This window comes from Triturus cristatus, chromosome 7 (genome assembly GCF_964204655.1).
Source record: "Triturus cristatus chromosome 7, aTriCri1.1, whole genome shotgun sequence".
Taxonomy (NCBI): domain Eukaryota; kingdom Metazoa; phylum Chordata; class Amphibia; order Caudata; family Salamandridae; genus Triturus; species Triturus cristatus.
Window position 1 is genome coordinate 1342400905 of NC_140590.1, and position 14381 is coordinate 1342415285.

Sequence of the window (14381 nt, forward strand, 5' to 3'; positions counted from 1 at the left end):
TTCTTCAAGTTACAAAACTACTTCTACTGTTAAGTAACCATTTCGTTTTGCAGCGCGAATCCTTTTCTGGATTCACATGCTGTGCAATAGATAACGTAGCTGTTTCTCCCGTGCTTGGGAGGCTGTGGTGAGAGGAAGACCTTGCAAACAGGTGTTGAAGCATCTTTTGTCCAATTTCAGCTTCCTTACTCATTTGTATGTCCACACAGTAATGTTTTGTATAAGTGTGTTGTGATGCCCACGTTGCTGCTGCACAAATAGTGTCAATGGGTACACTGACCATGAAAGCTAGGGTTGCTCCCTTCATTCTAGTGGAGTGAGCAGTTGGTCGCATTGTTAGCTTTTTAAGGGAACCTCTCTGCTGTAGGGCTCCCATCGCCCTCCGAGTCGCATTGTCCTTTTCAATCTGCTGAAGGGATTCATCCACTTCTTTCCCAAAAAAGTGCATCCCCAGTGAATGGTCTATAATGGTCTGCAGCTGAGCAGCATAATAGTACAGGTCAAAGAGCGGTGCCTCCAGCCCCCTCTCCTCATATCTACGTGTCACGGTGTTGAGGGCTACTCTGCTCCGCTTCCCCGCCCCCCCTAGAGTAATGAGGTTAGGATCGTGTTCAGCTGCTTGAATACCCGTGGCGGGATCAGGCAGAGCGAATTTTGAAGTGCGTAAAGGCAGCTAGGGAGCATTAACATTTTTGCGATAGCAAGTCTGCCCATTAAGGACAACAACAGGGTGTTCCAGAAATTCACCGAGCCCTGCAGGGCCTCAAAGGTCCTGTCCAAGTTTAGGGCTATTGACTGCACACCAGTCAGCGCAATCTGGATCCCCAGATACCTGAAGCTGGACCGTTCCCATCTGAGTTCTAAGTCTGGGAGGGACCCCAGGGGCACAGCAGACATGCCCGCCAGTGGGAATATCAATGATTTGTTGTGGTTGAGTCTCAAGCCAGAGACGTCCCCGAATATGTCCAAGTAGTGCAGAAAACTAGGTACAGGCACCCAGGGATACACTAAGTAGAAGAGCGTATTGTCCGTGTATAGGGAGATGATATGGTTCGTGTCTCCTACCCGAATACCCCACTGGTCCAATTCCGCTCTCATCCGCACCACCAACGGCTCAATGGCCAGGGCGAGAGCGAGCACAACTGGAGATCTTTTTAGAAGCTGGTCCCCCAGTCTTCTTGCCCTTTCCCTTGGAGGGCTGGTCCATTATTCCAGGATCCAGCACCTCTTTTTCACTCACTATGCTCTGTGCTCTGGTTGTAACGCAACCCCATCCTGAGAGATCAACCATGATGGTATGGGTCCTCAGTTAGACTTCAGTCCAAGGAGAAGCCTCCAAGTCATTTCCAAGCAGAAAATTACCTGGAACATCAGGGGACACAGCCACCTATTGCTGTCCAACTACTACTCCCCCCCCCCCCCCCCCCCCAGTCCGAAGTGACCATAGCCATGGGATGGACTGTGGTGGCATTGTTAGCATTGGTGACTGGATAGGACCTTCCAATCAGGTACTGATCTGAGTGACCTAGCTGCTGGGGTCACCATTGTGACATTAGCCGCAAGGCCTCTATCCTGGACCCATTAACCTTGAGAAACGGACGGTATTTTTTCATGTTATCTAGCCAGGCAGCACAGATTAAGTCTATCTATCCCTCAAAGACTAATGTTGCCTCAGTGGGGTTACACCTGGGATCCCATCTGGATGTTGGCAACTGCTGGTGCTGCAGGTAGACTAGAGGCATTGTTCTTTGTTTTACAGCTAAGAACTCTAGTTTGGTGTCCCTGTGCTTTACACCAAGTGACACCTAGCCTTGTTGGGTACCTGGGTAAGATATGGGGTCCCACCATTAGACTGTGTAGAGACTCTGAGCCCACCCCACTGAGAAGGTTTTTGTGGGCCTGCAGAAGACTCTTGACTATTTGTAGGGTTACTTGCTTTCCCTTGGGAAGGGCTTTTTGGCCTCTTTCTTTTGGTCTCTCCCACCAGTGATAGTTTTGGTGACCCTTGTTCTGACTCAGTGGTCTGCCTTCTTTCCCAATTCTTGAGAAGAAAGTGGACCTATGTCTACCAGGAATTGATGTAGTTTCTCTTTGTGACAATTACTTAAAAGGCCAGCTTCATAACTAAATTATATAGCCCTTCATATTCAGGTACATTGTTCCCACTCAACCAATCTCCCAGTGTTTTCACTGAAAAATCTACCCAGGATTTGGCCCTGGGTTTTCTTGGCCTCCCTGAACTTGAGCCTATTTTCCTCAGAGCTAAACCCAAAGTCCTCAATCAGGGTACCCTTCATCCGGTCATAGGCTGTAGCATCTTTCTCAGTTAGTGGCAGGAGTCTTTTATCCCTGCACTTGTCTGAGAACATTTCCCACAGGATAGCATTAAACAGCTTCCTGTGGACTAGTCTACTAAAGACAGGCTTTCTTAAAAGCAATAAACCATTTAGTGATATCATCACCCTCAAAATATTTAGGGACAATCCCTTTGGGGATTTTGGAGTCTGTAGAATCTGCCTCCCTATTTATTATTTTGCTTCCACCAGAGAGGGGTCCTAAGCCCATCTCAGCTCTTTATTTTTCTATGGCTAGGAGTTTAACTTCTAGAGTTATCATCCTTGTCAGTTTCTGCATGGTCAGTGCCCGATTCTTCTGGGACACTACGGGGGTCACTCCTACCAGAAGACTTGATATATTCTTCATCTTTTTCTACTTCTTTAAAGTCTTTTGAGTTTACTAGGAACTTGCAGGATGCAGAGGAACCAATTGGGGGTTTGTTTTTATGGAAGGAGCACTGGCACAGGAGACCTGGCGGGCAGGGACTGCACTGCACTACATTCAAAACCACATTAAAACCAGGCAAAAAGTAGGGGGCTAGCAATGCAAAAGAGGCACTTTCTCACACCCCTCTTCCCTTTTTATCAGATTGAACAAGATTATGATTTTATTTATCATGTTAACACTTAATGTCATTTTTTTTAGGGTCAGGGACTGTGTTATGCCACTTCTTGTGTAATCAGAGTCAAACATCATAGCCGCATCACTTATGGAGATGTCAGTGTGTACAAACATGCAATCCGACTTCTGCCATTATATGCTTGGTGAAGTGATGCCTGTGAGTGTGAGAAAGTGCCATCTTTCCTGCATGGTATGAACCCACTTTTTACTGAATTGCTGAATGTACTTTGAGTGTGCCCTGGACTCCTGCCAATCAGGTGCCCAGGGCCTATGCTCCTTCCCTAAAACCTAAATTGGCAAACTCTGGCCACATGTCAGCCCCTGGTAAATGGTACCCTAGGTACCCAGGGTCTTGTGACCAGGGAAGGCCTCTAAGGGCTGCAGCACTTATTGTGCCACCCTTAGAGCCATGTACCCTGACACACACACACTGCCTTTGCAGGCTGAGTGTCTTGGTGCAGAACTAAACAGAGAGTCGACATGGCACACATCCCTGTGTGCCATGCCCACAACCTACACCCCTGGCATACATCAGCCACCCCTCTAGCTGGGTGCCCTATGCCAGTGGTGGGGGCACAGGAGCATGAGCCCTGTGCCCCAAAAGTACCCAGGTCCATTCCTGGGCACTGTAAGTGCAGTGCTGCCATTTAAGAGTATATGGTGCTGGGAGCTTGTCAAACACAAACTTCACAGCATCATGATGGCTCCACTGAAGACTGAGAAGTTTAGTATCAAACTTCTCAGCACATTAAACCTGCACTGATGCCAGTGTGGGATTTAATGTATAAAGCACTACAGAGGGCATCTTAGAGATGCCCCCTGAAACCTAACCTACAATCCACGTCTTGTCTGAGAGGCTGCCTAGGCTGCCACACAGCAGACATGTTGCTGGACCCCTGGGTGGAGAGACCCCGCTCTCCTGGGCCTGCAACAATGCACATCCTGGGCGAGGTGCTAGGTCTCCTCCCCCAGGATGGGCAGGGGGAAGCTTCAAAGGCATGCCGCCTTTGTGAGCTTCTCCAGGCCACTTGCTGTACTCAACAACTGGCCCCCACCGGTTCTGACCTCCACTCTGGCGGGAAGACTGGCCGGAAACTCCAAGTAAGGACAGGGGATGTGCCAGCCCTGCCAACCCCACCCCTCAGGTGGGGGAGGCGAGGTGAAGCACATCTCCGGGCCCTCGCCATCTTGAAGATAGGGAGGCCTACCCAATCAGGACTAGGCCATTGCCCCCCTCCCACAGGACAGAGGCAGGATAGGGGGTGTACCCACCCCAGGACAGGGATCCAGTGGTCCCTGCCCTTTACCAACCTGTAGTGCCCCTAAATTTAGTATTTAGGGGCACCCTGAACCTTCCTTCCTCGGATTTCAGATTCTAAAACAGCAAAGAAGATCAAGAAGAAAGAAGACCTGCCGTGCAGCTGCTAAGAAGAGGAAGACACCAACTGCTTTGTCCAGGCCTACCAGGGCTACCGGCCTGTCGACCCTCGAACCTGCTCCTTCTAAATCCCGGCACCTCCTGTGGCCAGCAACCTCACAAACCCCTGAGGACCTGGCTACCTTGTGACTCTGAGTACCTGGGACTCCCACAAGCAGTGGCTCTGCTCAAAGAAAGTATCTAACCCCTGGCATCAGCCCTGAACCGTGAACCCTGCACACTCTGCACCCGCCAAGCCTGGCCTGTGCCGGAGTGGACAAAGACCCCAAGGACGTTCCCCGTCGACTGTGACCCCGAATCCGGCACCCAAGGACCCACCTCGACGCTCCAGACGACGCCTGCAGCCTCAGAACCAGGGACCCCCCCAACCGCGATCAACAGAGGGTAAGATTTCCCGACACCAAGTGTCAACTTTTAAAATAGCAAAATATTGCTTAAAAATCACAACAGTAATTAAAACTAATTTACTCACTTGTTTCCAAGAACTGTCCCAGGACTGAATCTAGGATCCAGTCCTGGAGTTAGAAAAGTAATCCTGAAAGTAATCAATTGCACATAAGTTAAAATTCCCGTTGAGCTCAATGTATTATTGTGTGTGGAACTGTGTTGCCTATTGCAACAAACTGTAACTATTACCTGCAAAAGTCAATTGCCTATTGCAAAGTATTTAACTAAAGCATCTCATTCTGAGAAAGTATATTTTGATACCTATTGTTGGTTCTAAAATAAAACAACCATATATTTTTTTATACAAACCATTGGCCTAGAGTTCAGTTCTTGAGTGTGTGAGACCATTTGCTGACTGAGTGTGTACAACAAATGCTTTACACTGTCCTCTGATACTGCCTTACTGCTCGACCAAGCTACCACTTTAGAAAGTAAGGTTATATCCAACTTTAACTTCTGTGAAACCTCTGGTGACTGTGGACTCTGTACACACTGTACCTATTTGGGAACAGTATATACAGAGTAACTTTCTTACAGTGAGGCACTTCCTTGTTTGATTGAGCAATTTTCCACAGGCAACCATAAGCCAAAACCTGCCCTGCCTCTCAGAATGTGCCCTTTTACTTTGTTCGCAATGCGTTGTGACCATCCTATTCATTGGGTTATGGTATGCTAATGCTCCATTCTCAACCAGACTCATCCTACTTGTTGTGGTGTGCTGGGTTCCACCACAACTTATCTTAATGTAAGCTCGTGGGCGAAAGGAATATGCTACTTACCAGTATGCATCTGTTCTTGGCATGTAGAGCTGCAGAGCCACACACTTAGGATAGTAGATCACCATCTGGTGTTGGGCTCGGATGCTTGCAGGTTGTTGTTGTCTTCGGAAGAAGTCTTTGGTCACGAGATAGGTGACCCCTCCCTTGGACTACAGTGCGCATGGGCATCCACTCCATCCTCAGACTGTTTTTCGCCATGATGGGAAATGATGGAGTTTGTAAAAAGAGAGAGATGTCCATGTGTAATGTCTAAGTAAGACGATGCTGGAACAGATACAGGTCCCGGGGAGGTGGGTGGGCGTGTGTGGCTCTGCAGCTCTACATACCAAGAACAGATGCATACTGGTAAGTAGCATATTCCGTTCGAGGCATATGAGCTGCAGATCACACACTTAGGATAGACTATATAGCAGTGTCTCCCCTAGCGGCGGTCACCTGTATCGGTTGCAGCAGTTTGGAATAAGGTTTTAAGGACAGCCTGACCTACAGAAGCTTGTTGTTTTGCTTGCACGTCAACACAGTAGTGTTTAGTGAAGGTGTGTGTTGTAGACCATGTGGCTGCCTTACAAATATCTTCTAAGGGAATGTTTCCTAAGAATGCCATGGAAGCCCCTATTTTGCGTGTGGAATGTGCTCTAGGGGAAACTGATAGTGTGCGTTTAGCCTTGTGGTAGCATATTTGGATACATTTAACTATCCACCTGGCTATCCCGGATTTGGAAATGGGGTTGCCTTTATGTGGTGGAGAGAAAGCAACAAACAATTGTTTGGTTTTGCTGAATCATTTGGTTCTGTCAATGTAGTAAAGCAGGGCTCTTTTAACGTCTAAGGTATGAAGAGCTCTTTCAGCTACCGAGTTTGGGAAGAACACTGGTAGCTCAACTGATTGGTTAAGATGGAACGGAGATATGACTTTTGGCAGGAATTTCGGATTTGTTCTAAGAACCACTTTGTTGCGGTGTAATTGTAGGAATGGTTCTTGTATGGTTAAAGCCTGAATTTCACTTACTCTTCTAAGGGATGTGATAGCAATAAGGAAAGCCACTTTCCATGTGAGGAACTGCAGTTCGCATTTATGCATAGGTTCAAACGGGGGTCCCATGAGCCTTGTAAGAACAATGTTTAGATTCCACACTGGAGAGGGTGGTAATCTGGGCGGAATAATTCTCTTAAGGCCTTCCATGAAGGCTTTAATCGCAGGTACTTTAAATAGTGACAAGTGTTGTCGATTTTGTAAGTAGGCTGCTAATGCTGCTAGGTGGAGACGTATGGATGAGTACGATAAATTACATCTTTGCAAGTGTAGTAAGTAGCAAATTATGTTCTGGATGGATGCATCCAGTGGGCGTATATCATTGTTAGTGCAGTAAATGGCAAATCTTTTCCATTTTGCAGCGTAGCAGGCTCTAGTGGTAGGTCGTCTGGCCTCTTTTATAATATTCATGCAGTCTGGTGGTAGGTTGAGGTAACCGAACTCTAGGACTTCAGGAGCCAGATCGCTAGATTCAGTTGTCCTGGATCTGGGTGTCTGATTTCTCCATGGTTCTGGGTTAATAAGGACGGGGAGAGGCACAGTTTTTGGTGTGGAACTAGAGAGAGTTCCAGCAGTGTTGTGAACCAGGGCTGGCGTGCCCATGTGGGAGCTACTAGGATCAGTTTGAGAGACTGTTGCCAGAGCTTGCGTACCACGAATGGAATGAGTGGGAGAGGCAGAAAAGCGTATGCAAATCTGCCTGACCAGTTCATCCATATCGCATTGCCCTTCGACTGTGGGTGGGGAAACCTGGTGGCGAAGGTTGGGCATTTTGCGTTTTCGTGTGTGGCGAATAGATCTATGTCTGGTTGGCCCCATTGTTGGAAAAAGCGGAGTAGGACTTGTGGATGTAATTCCCATTCGTGGATCTGTTGAGTTGGACGACTTAACAGGTCGGCAATCTGATTGTGAACCCCTGGAAGGTGTTCTGCAAGTAGGTATATGTTCTGGGGAACGGCCCATCTCCAAATGTTCTGTGCGAGCTGGGACAGCTGGAGAGAATGTGTGCCTCCTTGTTTTTATCTATAATACATGGCTGTCATGTTGTCCGCACGGATGAGGACAGTTTTGTTCTGGAGATGTATTTGGAATGATTTTAGTGCTAGGAATATTGCCAGTAGTTCCAGGTAATTGATATGGAGCACTTTCTGTTGAGTGGTCCATTTGCCCTGAGCGGTGTGTCCTAGGAGATGGGCTCCTCATCCCGTGAGTGATGCGTCCGTTGTTAGCACTATTTGTGGAAGAGGCTCGAGGAACAGCCGCCCTTTGGACAGGTTTATTGTGTTCCACCATTTTAGAGAGCGATGTGAGCGGCTGTCCACCAACACCAGATCTGTTAGTTGTCCGTGAGCCCGATTCCACTGACGTGCTAGACACTCTTGCAAGGGAAGCATTTGTAGTCTTGCATAAGGCACAATGAAGATGCATGACGCCATCATGCCTATGAGTTGCATGAAGACTCTTGCTTTAAGAGTGTGTTGCGTTTGAAATTTTGCGATCAGAGCTTGTATATTGGCTATCTTGGCTGGGCTGGGATATGCTAGGGCTTTGGAGGTATTTATGGTGGCTCCCAGATATTGATGTATGTGGGAGGGTTGGAGATGAGATTTGGGATAGTTTATTGTGAATCCCAAGCTGTGTAAGAGTTGAATAGTTTGGGGAGTGTGTAGAACGCATTTGTTGAATGAGCAAGTCGTCTAGATACGGGAAGACATTAATTTGTTGTCTTCTGAGATGCGCTGCTACAACTGCTAGACACTTGGTGAATACTCTGGGCGCAGTTGTCACCCCGAATGGAAGGACTGTAAACTGATAGTGTTGTCCGTCCACCACAAACCTTAGGTACTTCCTGTGAGCAGGATGTAAGGGAATGTGAAAATAAGCGTCCTTGAGATCTAGTGTGGTAAGGAAATCCCCTTGTTGTAGTAGTGGGAGCACTTGTTGAAGAGTGATCATATGGAAATGATCTGAGTTTGTATACAGATTTAGGGGTCTGTGGTCAAGTATTGGTCTTAGAGTCCCGTCCTTTTTGGGGATTAGGAAGTACAGTGAGTATACCCCTGTACCCTGATGTTGTAAGGGAACTCGTTCTATTGCGTGTTTTTGAAGCAATGAGAGAACCTCTTGTTTGAGGAGCGCAAGATGGTCTGGTGACATGGGACGCTGCTTGGGAGGTACGTGTGGGGGGGAGGGAGTAGTGGTGAGTTCCAGGCAGTAACCATACTGGATAATTTGTCTTACCCACTTGTCTGTTGTGATGGAGTTCCAGACAGGTAGGAACTGTTTGAGTCTTCCCCCGACTGGAGTGGAATGGTCTGGGGGGAGTGGAGGAAAGTCACTGTTTTGTGGCAGGGGAGGTACGAGTGTTGGTATTGCCTTGACCTCGTCCCTTGGTGTTGTTTCCTCTATATCCTCCTCTAAAATATCCTCTGCTTGGGGATGTTTGTTGAGAGGTTTTGAAGGTAGAGGAGGCGTCTGCTCCCATATTCTTGGAGGCTCCTCTGTAGAAGGAGCGCCGAAAGGAGACGCGTGTTTGTGGAGACTGCAATTGTCCCACGGACTTAGCAGTCTCGGTGTCTTTTTTCATTTTTTCGAGTGCAGTGTCTACTGCTGGCCCAAATAGCTGTTCTTGGTTAAATGGTTGGCTGAGTATGGTACTCTGTACTTCTGCCTTAAAGCCTGAAATGCGTAGCCAGGCATGGCGTCTGAGGAGTACACTTGTGTTTATTGCTCTTGAGGAGATGTCTGCGGCGTCAAGTGCGCATTTAATTGACGCATTTGAGATGAGTTTTCCCTCTTGTATAAGGTCATTTGCCTGGGTCTTGTATTGGTCTGGCAGGTGTTGTAGCAGATTCTCCAACTGATCGTAGTGAGCCCTATCATAGCATGCTAGTAGGGCTTGGGTGTTGGCAATACGCCAATGATTAGCAGCTTGTGCTGCTACTCGTTGGCCCGAGGCTTCTAATAGTTTAGATTCTTTGTCGGGGTGGTGCATCTCCCGTGGTTTGGGAGTTGGCGCGTTTCCTTGCGTTGGAAACGACCAAAGAATCTAGAGGGAGCTGTCCTTTGATGTAACAAGGATCTTCTGGGGCAGCCTGGCACGGACGGGGTCTTTAAATACCTCTGTGGCGTGTTTTGTGACACCTTTAATCATAGGTAGAATTTGTACTGTTTTCTGAGACTGTTCAAACGTGTCTAAGAGGAAATCTTCCTCGGGTGCATCGGAGTGCATGGTGACGCCATGGTAAAGTGCTGCCCTGTTTACTAGTTGTCCAAACCCCAGGTGGTCATCTGGAGGTGATGGTTTGGAGGGATATGGTGTAGGGTCAGGTATATCTGGTAGATGGTATGCCCAATCATCCAATGGTGCGGTATCTGGATCCGTGAACGGATCATTAGGATCACCAGGTATGTGATGAGATGGTAGAGGTAAGGGTGGTGTAGGCAGAGGGGATGGGGTAGAAGGTTGTATGGGAGAGGAAGGAGGAATAGGTGATGTTGCAGAGTCCTTTTTTATAGGAACTGGGGCAGGTGTTGTGTCCAGTTTCCGTTTCTTATATGGCACTGCAGTGACATGTCCAGTCTTTGGATTAATATAGATCCTTTTTTGTGTTGGATCTGGATGGAAAAGTTCTTGTTCTTCAGGAACAGATTTTGGCGCCGATTTTTTCGGTTCCGATCGAGGTTTTGGTTGATCGGTCGAGTCTTTGGCTTTAGGAGGTGTATTATAGTCCTTAGCCGGTGGTTTCGGTGCCGATGAAGGTTTCGGTGCCGATGAAGGTTTCGGTGCCGAAGTTAAGTCTTTCGGCTTGGAAAGTTTCGGTGCCGGTTTATCTATGGGCCTCTATGTTTTCGGTGCCGAGGGTGTCGGATCCGATTTCGGTGCCGAGGGTGTCGGATCCGATTTCGGTGCCGAGGGGTCTTTTGTCTTCGGTGCCGAAGGTGCCGGGGGTACCATTACATGCGGCTTGCTCGGACCCGAGCCACCGGAAGGCTTATGTTTCTTCGGAGCAGAGTCCGGAGGCGGGGCTTCTGAAGGGTGTTTTCGGTCTCGACTGAGGCCAACTGGCGAAGTCTTGACCAATGCCTTTGGTTTTGGAGGGGTTGGGGCAGGGGCAGTGGCACTCACACGTTGCCCAGGAGTAATGGGGTCATCTGAGTCGTCTGCTTCTGAGATGATTTGAAGTTCCTCGGAATCTTCTTCCGGGACATCGGGACCCTCATCAAAGAGGTTTTCTGGTTCCGGGGCTGGTTTGTGTGCCATGATATGGCGTCGAGCTCTTCGATCCCGAATGGTCTTTTTGGATCGAAACGCTGTGCAGGCTGGACAGCTGGCTTTGTCGTGTTCCGGTGATAGGCACAGGTTGCAGAGTTTGTGATGGTCACGGTGCGGAAATTTAGCTCCACACTGGGGGCATTTTTTAAACGGCGTCCTTTCCATGAGCCGTAGGCCTCACGGCGTGGATAGGACCAGCAGCCCGCGTCAACGTCCGGAATCGAGCCGATGAATTCGATGGCGAGTGAAAGTGCTTCGATGTAGTTGTTAGAAGTTTTTTCGCTTCGAAAAGCTTGTATTTGAGATTTTCAACCGGAGTGGAAAAGTTACATCCGAACCCAATGGCGGAAAAAAACAATCTGAGGATGGAGTGGATGCCCATGCGCACTGTAGTCCAAGGGAAGGGTCACCTATCTCGTGACCAAAGACTTCTTCCGAAGACAACAACAACCTGCAAGCATCCGAGCCCAACACCAGATGGCGATCTACTATCCTAAGTGTGTGATCTGCAGCTCATATGCCTCGAACACCATTATACCTGTTAAGCATCTGTCTACATGTAGGACTTCCCCAAACTCCAGTCTCCAGATGAGACCATGAGTGAAGACCATCCTACCGGTCAGGCGGTGCTTTGCTTCACTCTCACTCAGAGAAAAAGACTCTCTAGGCATGCTGGGACGGGAGGGATTTTCAATGTCCTTGATGTATCATTGAGTTGACTGGTCGGATTATGCTGGGCTACATTGGTACTTTTCTGAAGTAAAAAAATAAATGAATACTCTCCCTACCTATCAGGGCTGCACCGCTTTCCATAGCCATTCACCTCCATGAGCAACTCTGAGGAGTCGGTGGGGGATGTTGTGTTCAGCAGCAGGTGCTCGTGCTGGGCCAGGTACTGAGCGGGAGTCTGCTTAGCTGCACGCGCACAGTGAATGAGCTCTCTCTGTAATAATGGCAAGTTGGCCTGCAAGAAAGCATCAGACAGGAAAATCACTAGACAAAGAATGCAGTAAAATGACAGCAAATAGAGAGATGAGATTGCACAAAGAAATGATGTGCAACATTCAACAGTTAATTAAAATCAGGCAGCGGAAGAGTTCAGCATATGCTCAGATGGCAAAAAGAGAAGAGAATACTGGATAGCAGCTCCTCATATTCTGAATTAAGAGAAGGTCTGGAAGGAAAAGAGCGTAACATACACAAAGGTATCTTTAACCAAACTAATAGGTGAGTCAGCGAGGCACAGCTACATCACAGATACAGCAAAATGTGATTTCAGTGCTTCCTTAGTTCACACCAGCATTTGGTGGTTTTCCAATACAGCAACAAATCTGCAGGTGGTGGTTTTGGATGGAAAGTGACTCAAAATAGCACACCCACACAAAAAATGAATGCCATCCAAACGGATGATTTATAGAAAAGGAATATGCTACTTACCAGTATGCATCTGTTCTTGGCATGTAGAGCTGCAGATCTATACACTGTGCATAGCTCGCCATCTGGTGTTGGGCCCGGATGTTTGCAGTTTGTTTTTCCTCTTGGAAAGTCTTTGGAAGTCACGAGTTCGGTGACTCCTCCTTTGGTTCGTATTGCGCATGGGCTTCGGCTCCATCCTCAGATTGTTTTTCGCCAGCAGGGAAAGATGGAGCATAGTAGTAACAGTAAAGAAACCCATGTGTATTGTATCTAAATAAGATAAGACTGGAACGGATACAGGTAGCCGGGGTGGCGGGTGGGCGTGTATATATCTGCAGCTCTACATGCCAAGAACAGATGCATACCGGTAAGTAGCATATTCCGTTCGAGGCATATGAGCTGCAGATTATACACTGTACATAGATTATATAGCAGTACCCAACCCTAGCGGCGACCACCGGCATCCGTTGCAGTTGTTTGAAACAGTGTTTTTAGTACAGCTTGGCACACACTAGCTTGTTTTGCACATCTGCACAGTAATGTTTTGTGAAGGTGTGAGGTGTTGACCATGTCGCTGCTTTGCAGATGTCATCTAGTGGTATGTTCCCTAGGAAAGCCATAGAAGCCCCTATCTTCCTTGTAGAGTGGGCTTTAGGGGAACAGATAGCGTTCGTTTTGCCTTGTGGTAGCAAATCTGTATGCATTTTACAATCCACCGAGCTATCCCTGATTTAGAAATAGGGTTGCCTTTGTGTGGTGGGGAGAAGGAGACAAATAGCTGTTTGGTTTTCCTGAAAGGTTGTGTCCTTTGGATGTAGTAAAGTAAAGCCCTTTTAACATCCAGTGTGTGTAAAGCCCTTTCCGCAACAGTTTGGGGTTGCGAGAAAAAGACTGGTACTTCTACCGACTGGTTTAGATGGAATGGAGAAATGACTTTGGGTAGAAATTTGGGGTTGGTACGGAGTACAACCTTGTTCTGGTGCATTTGGAGAAAAGGTTCCTGTATAGTGAGTGCTTGTATTTCACTAACCCTTCTGAGGGAAGTGATGGCCACTAGAAAAGCTGTTTTCCATGTGAGAAATTGCAGCTCACATTTATGTAATGGTTCGAAAGGGGGTCCCATTAACCGTGTGAGGACTATATTCAAGTTCCAGACAGGTGAGGGTGGTACTCTGGGTGGAATTACTCTTTTGAGGCCTTCCATAAAGGCTTTGATGGCAGGCACTTTGAAAAGTGAGAGGTGCTGCCTGTTCTGTAAATAAGCAGCAATTGCAGCGAGGTGTAACCGAATGGAAGTATATGCTAGGTTACACCTTTGTAAATGGAGTAAATAACATATAATGTGCTGTATGGACACATTTAAAGGATTGATTGTGTTGTTGTGGCAGTAAACAACAAATCTTTTCCACTTTGCCGCATAGCACGCTCTAGTAGTAGGGCGTCTTGCTTCCCTGATAATATTCATGCAATCGGGGGGGAAGGTTAAGGTATCCGAATTCTAGGACCTCAGGAGCCAGATCGCAAGGTTGAGCTGAGCTGGGTCCGGGTGCCTGATCTCTCCATGGTTCTGGGTTAGGAGGCATGGTGAGAGGTGTAGCTTTTGGTGTGGTACTACTGAGAGTTCCAGCAGTGTGGTGTACCACGGTTGTCTGGCCCATGTTGGAGCTACTAGGATCAGCGTTAGGGAATGCTGTTGTAGCTTCCGCACCACTAATGGAATTAGTGGGAGAGGTGGAAAAGCGTATGCAAATTTGTTTGACCAGTTCATTCATATCGCATTGCCTTTGGACAATGGGTGTGGATATCTGGCGGCGAAGCTTGGGCATTTTTTGTTTTCGTGGGTGGTGAATAGGTCTATGTGTGGATGCCCCCACTTCTGAAAGAACGGGTGAAGAACTTGTGGGTGAAGTTCCCACTCGTGGATCTGCTGTGTCTGCCTGCTGAGCAGATCTGCCACGGTGTTTTGGACTCCTGGGACGTGTTGGGCTAGGAGAAAAATCTTTTGTGGAATTGCCCATCTCCATATGCTCTGTG

At 47.8% G+C, this 14381-nt stretch overlaps 1 protein-coding gene across 8 annotated transcripts in view; it reads right to left on the bottom strand.

Moving 5' to 3' along the window:
* The window catches only part of CBFA2T2 (CBFA2/RUNX1 partner transcriptional co-repressor 2), a 522617-nt gene that overhangs the window by 267383 nt on the left and 240853 nt on the right, over window positions 1-14381 (bottom strand). For all 8 annotated transcript variants that reach the window (XM_085618982.1, XM_085618980.1, XM_085618983.1 and 5 more), the window contains one exon: window positions 11720-11895. In XM_085618982.1, the coding sequence (XP_085475108.1) occupies window positions 11720-11895 (176 nt within the window). The remainder of the gene's footprint in view (window positions 1-11719; window positions 11896-14381) is intronic.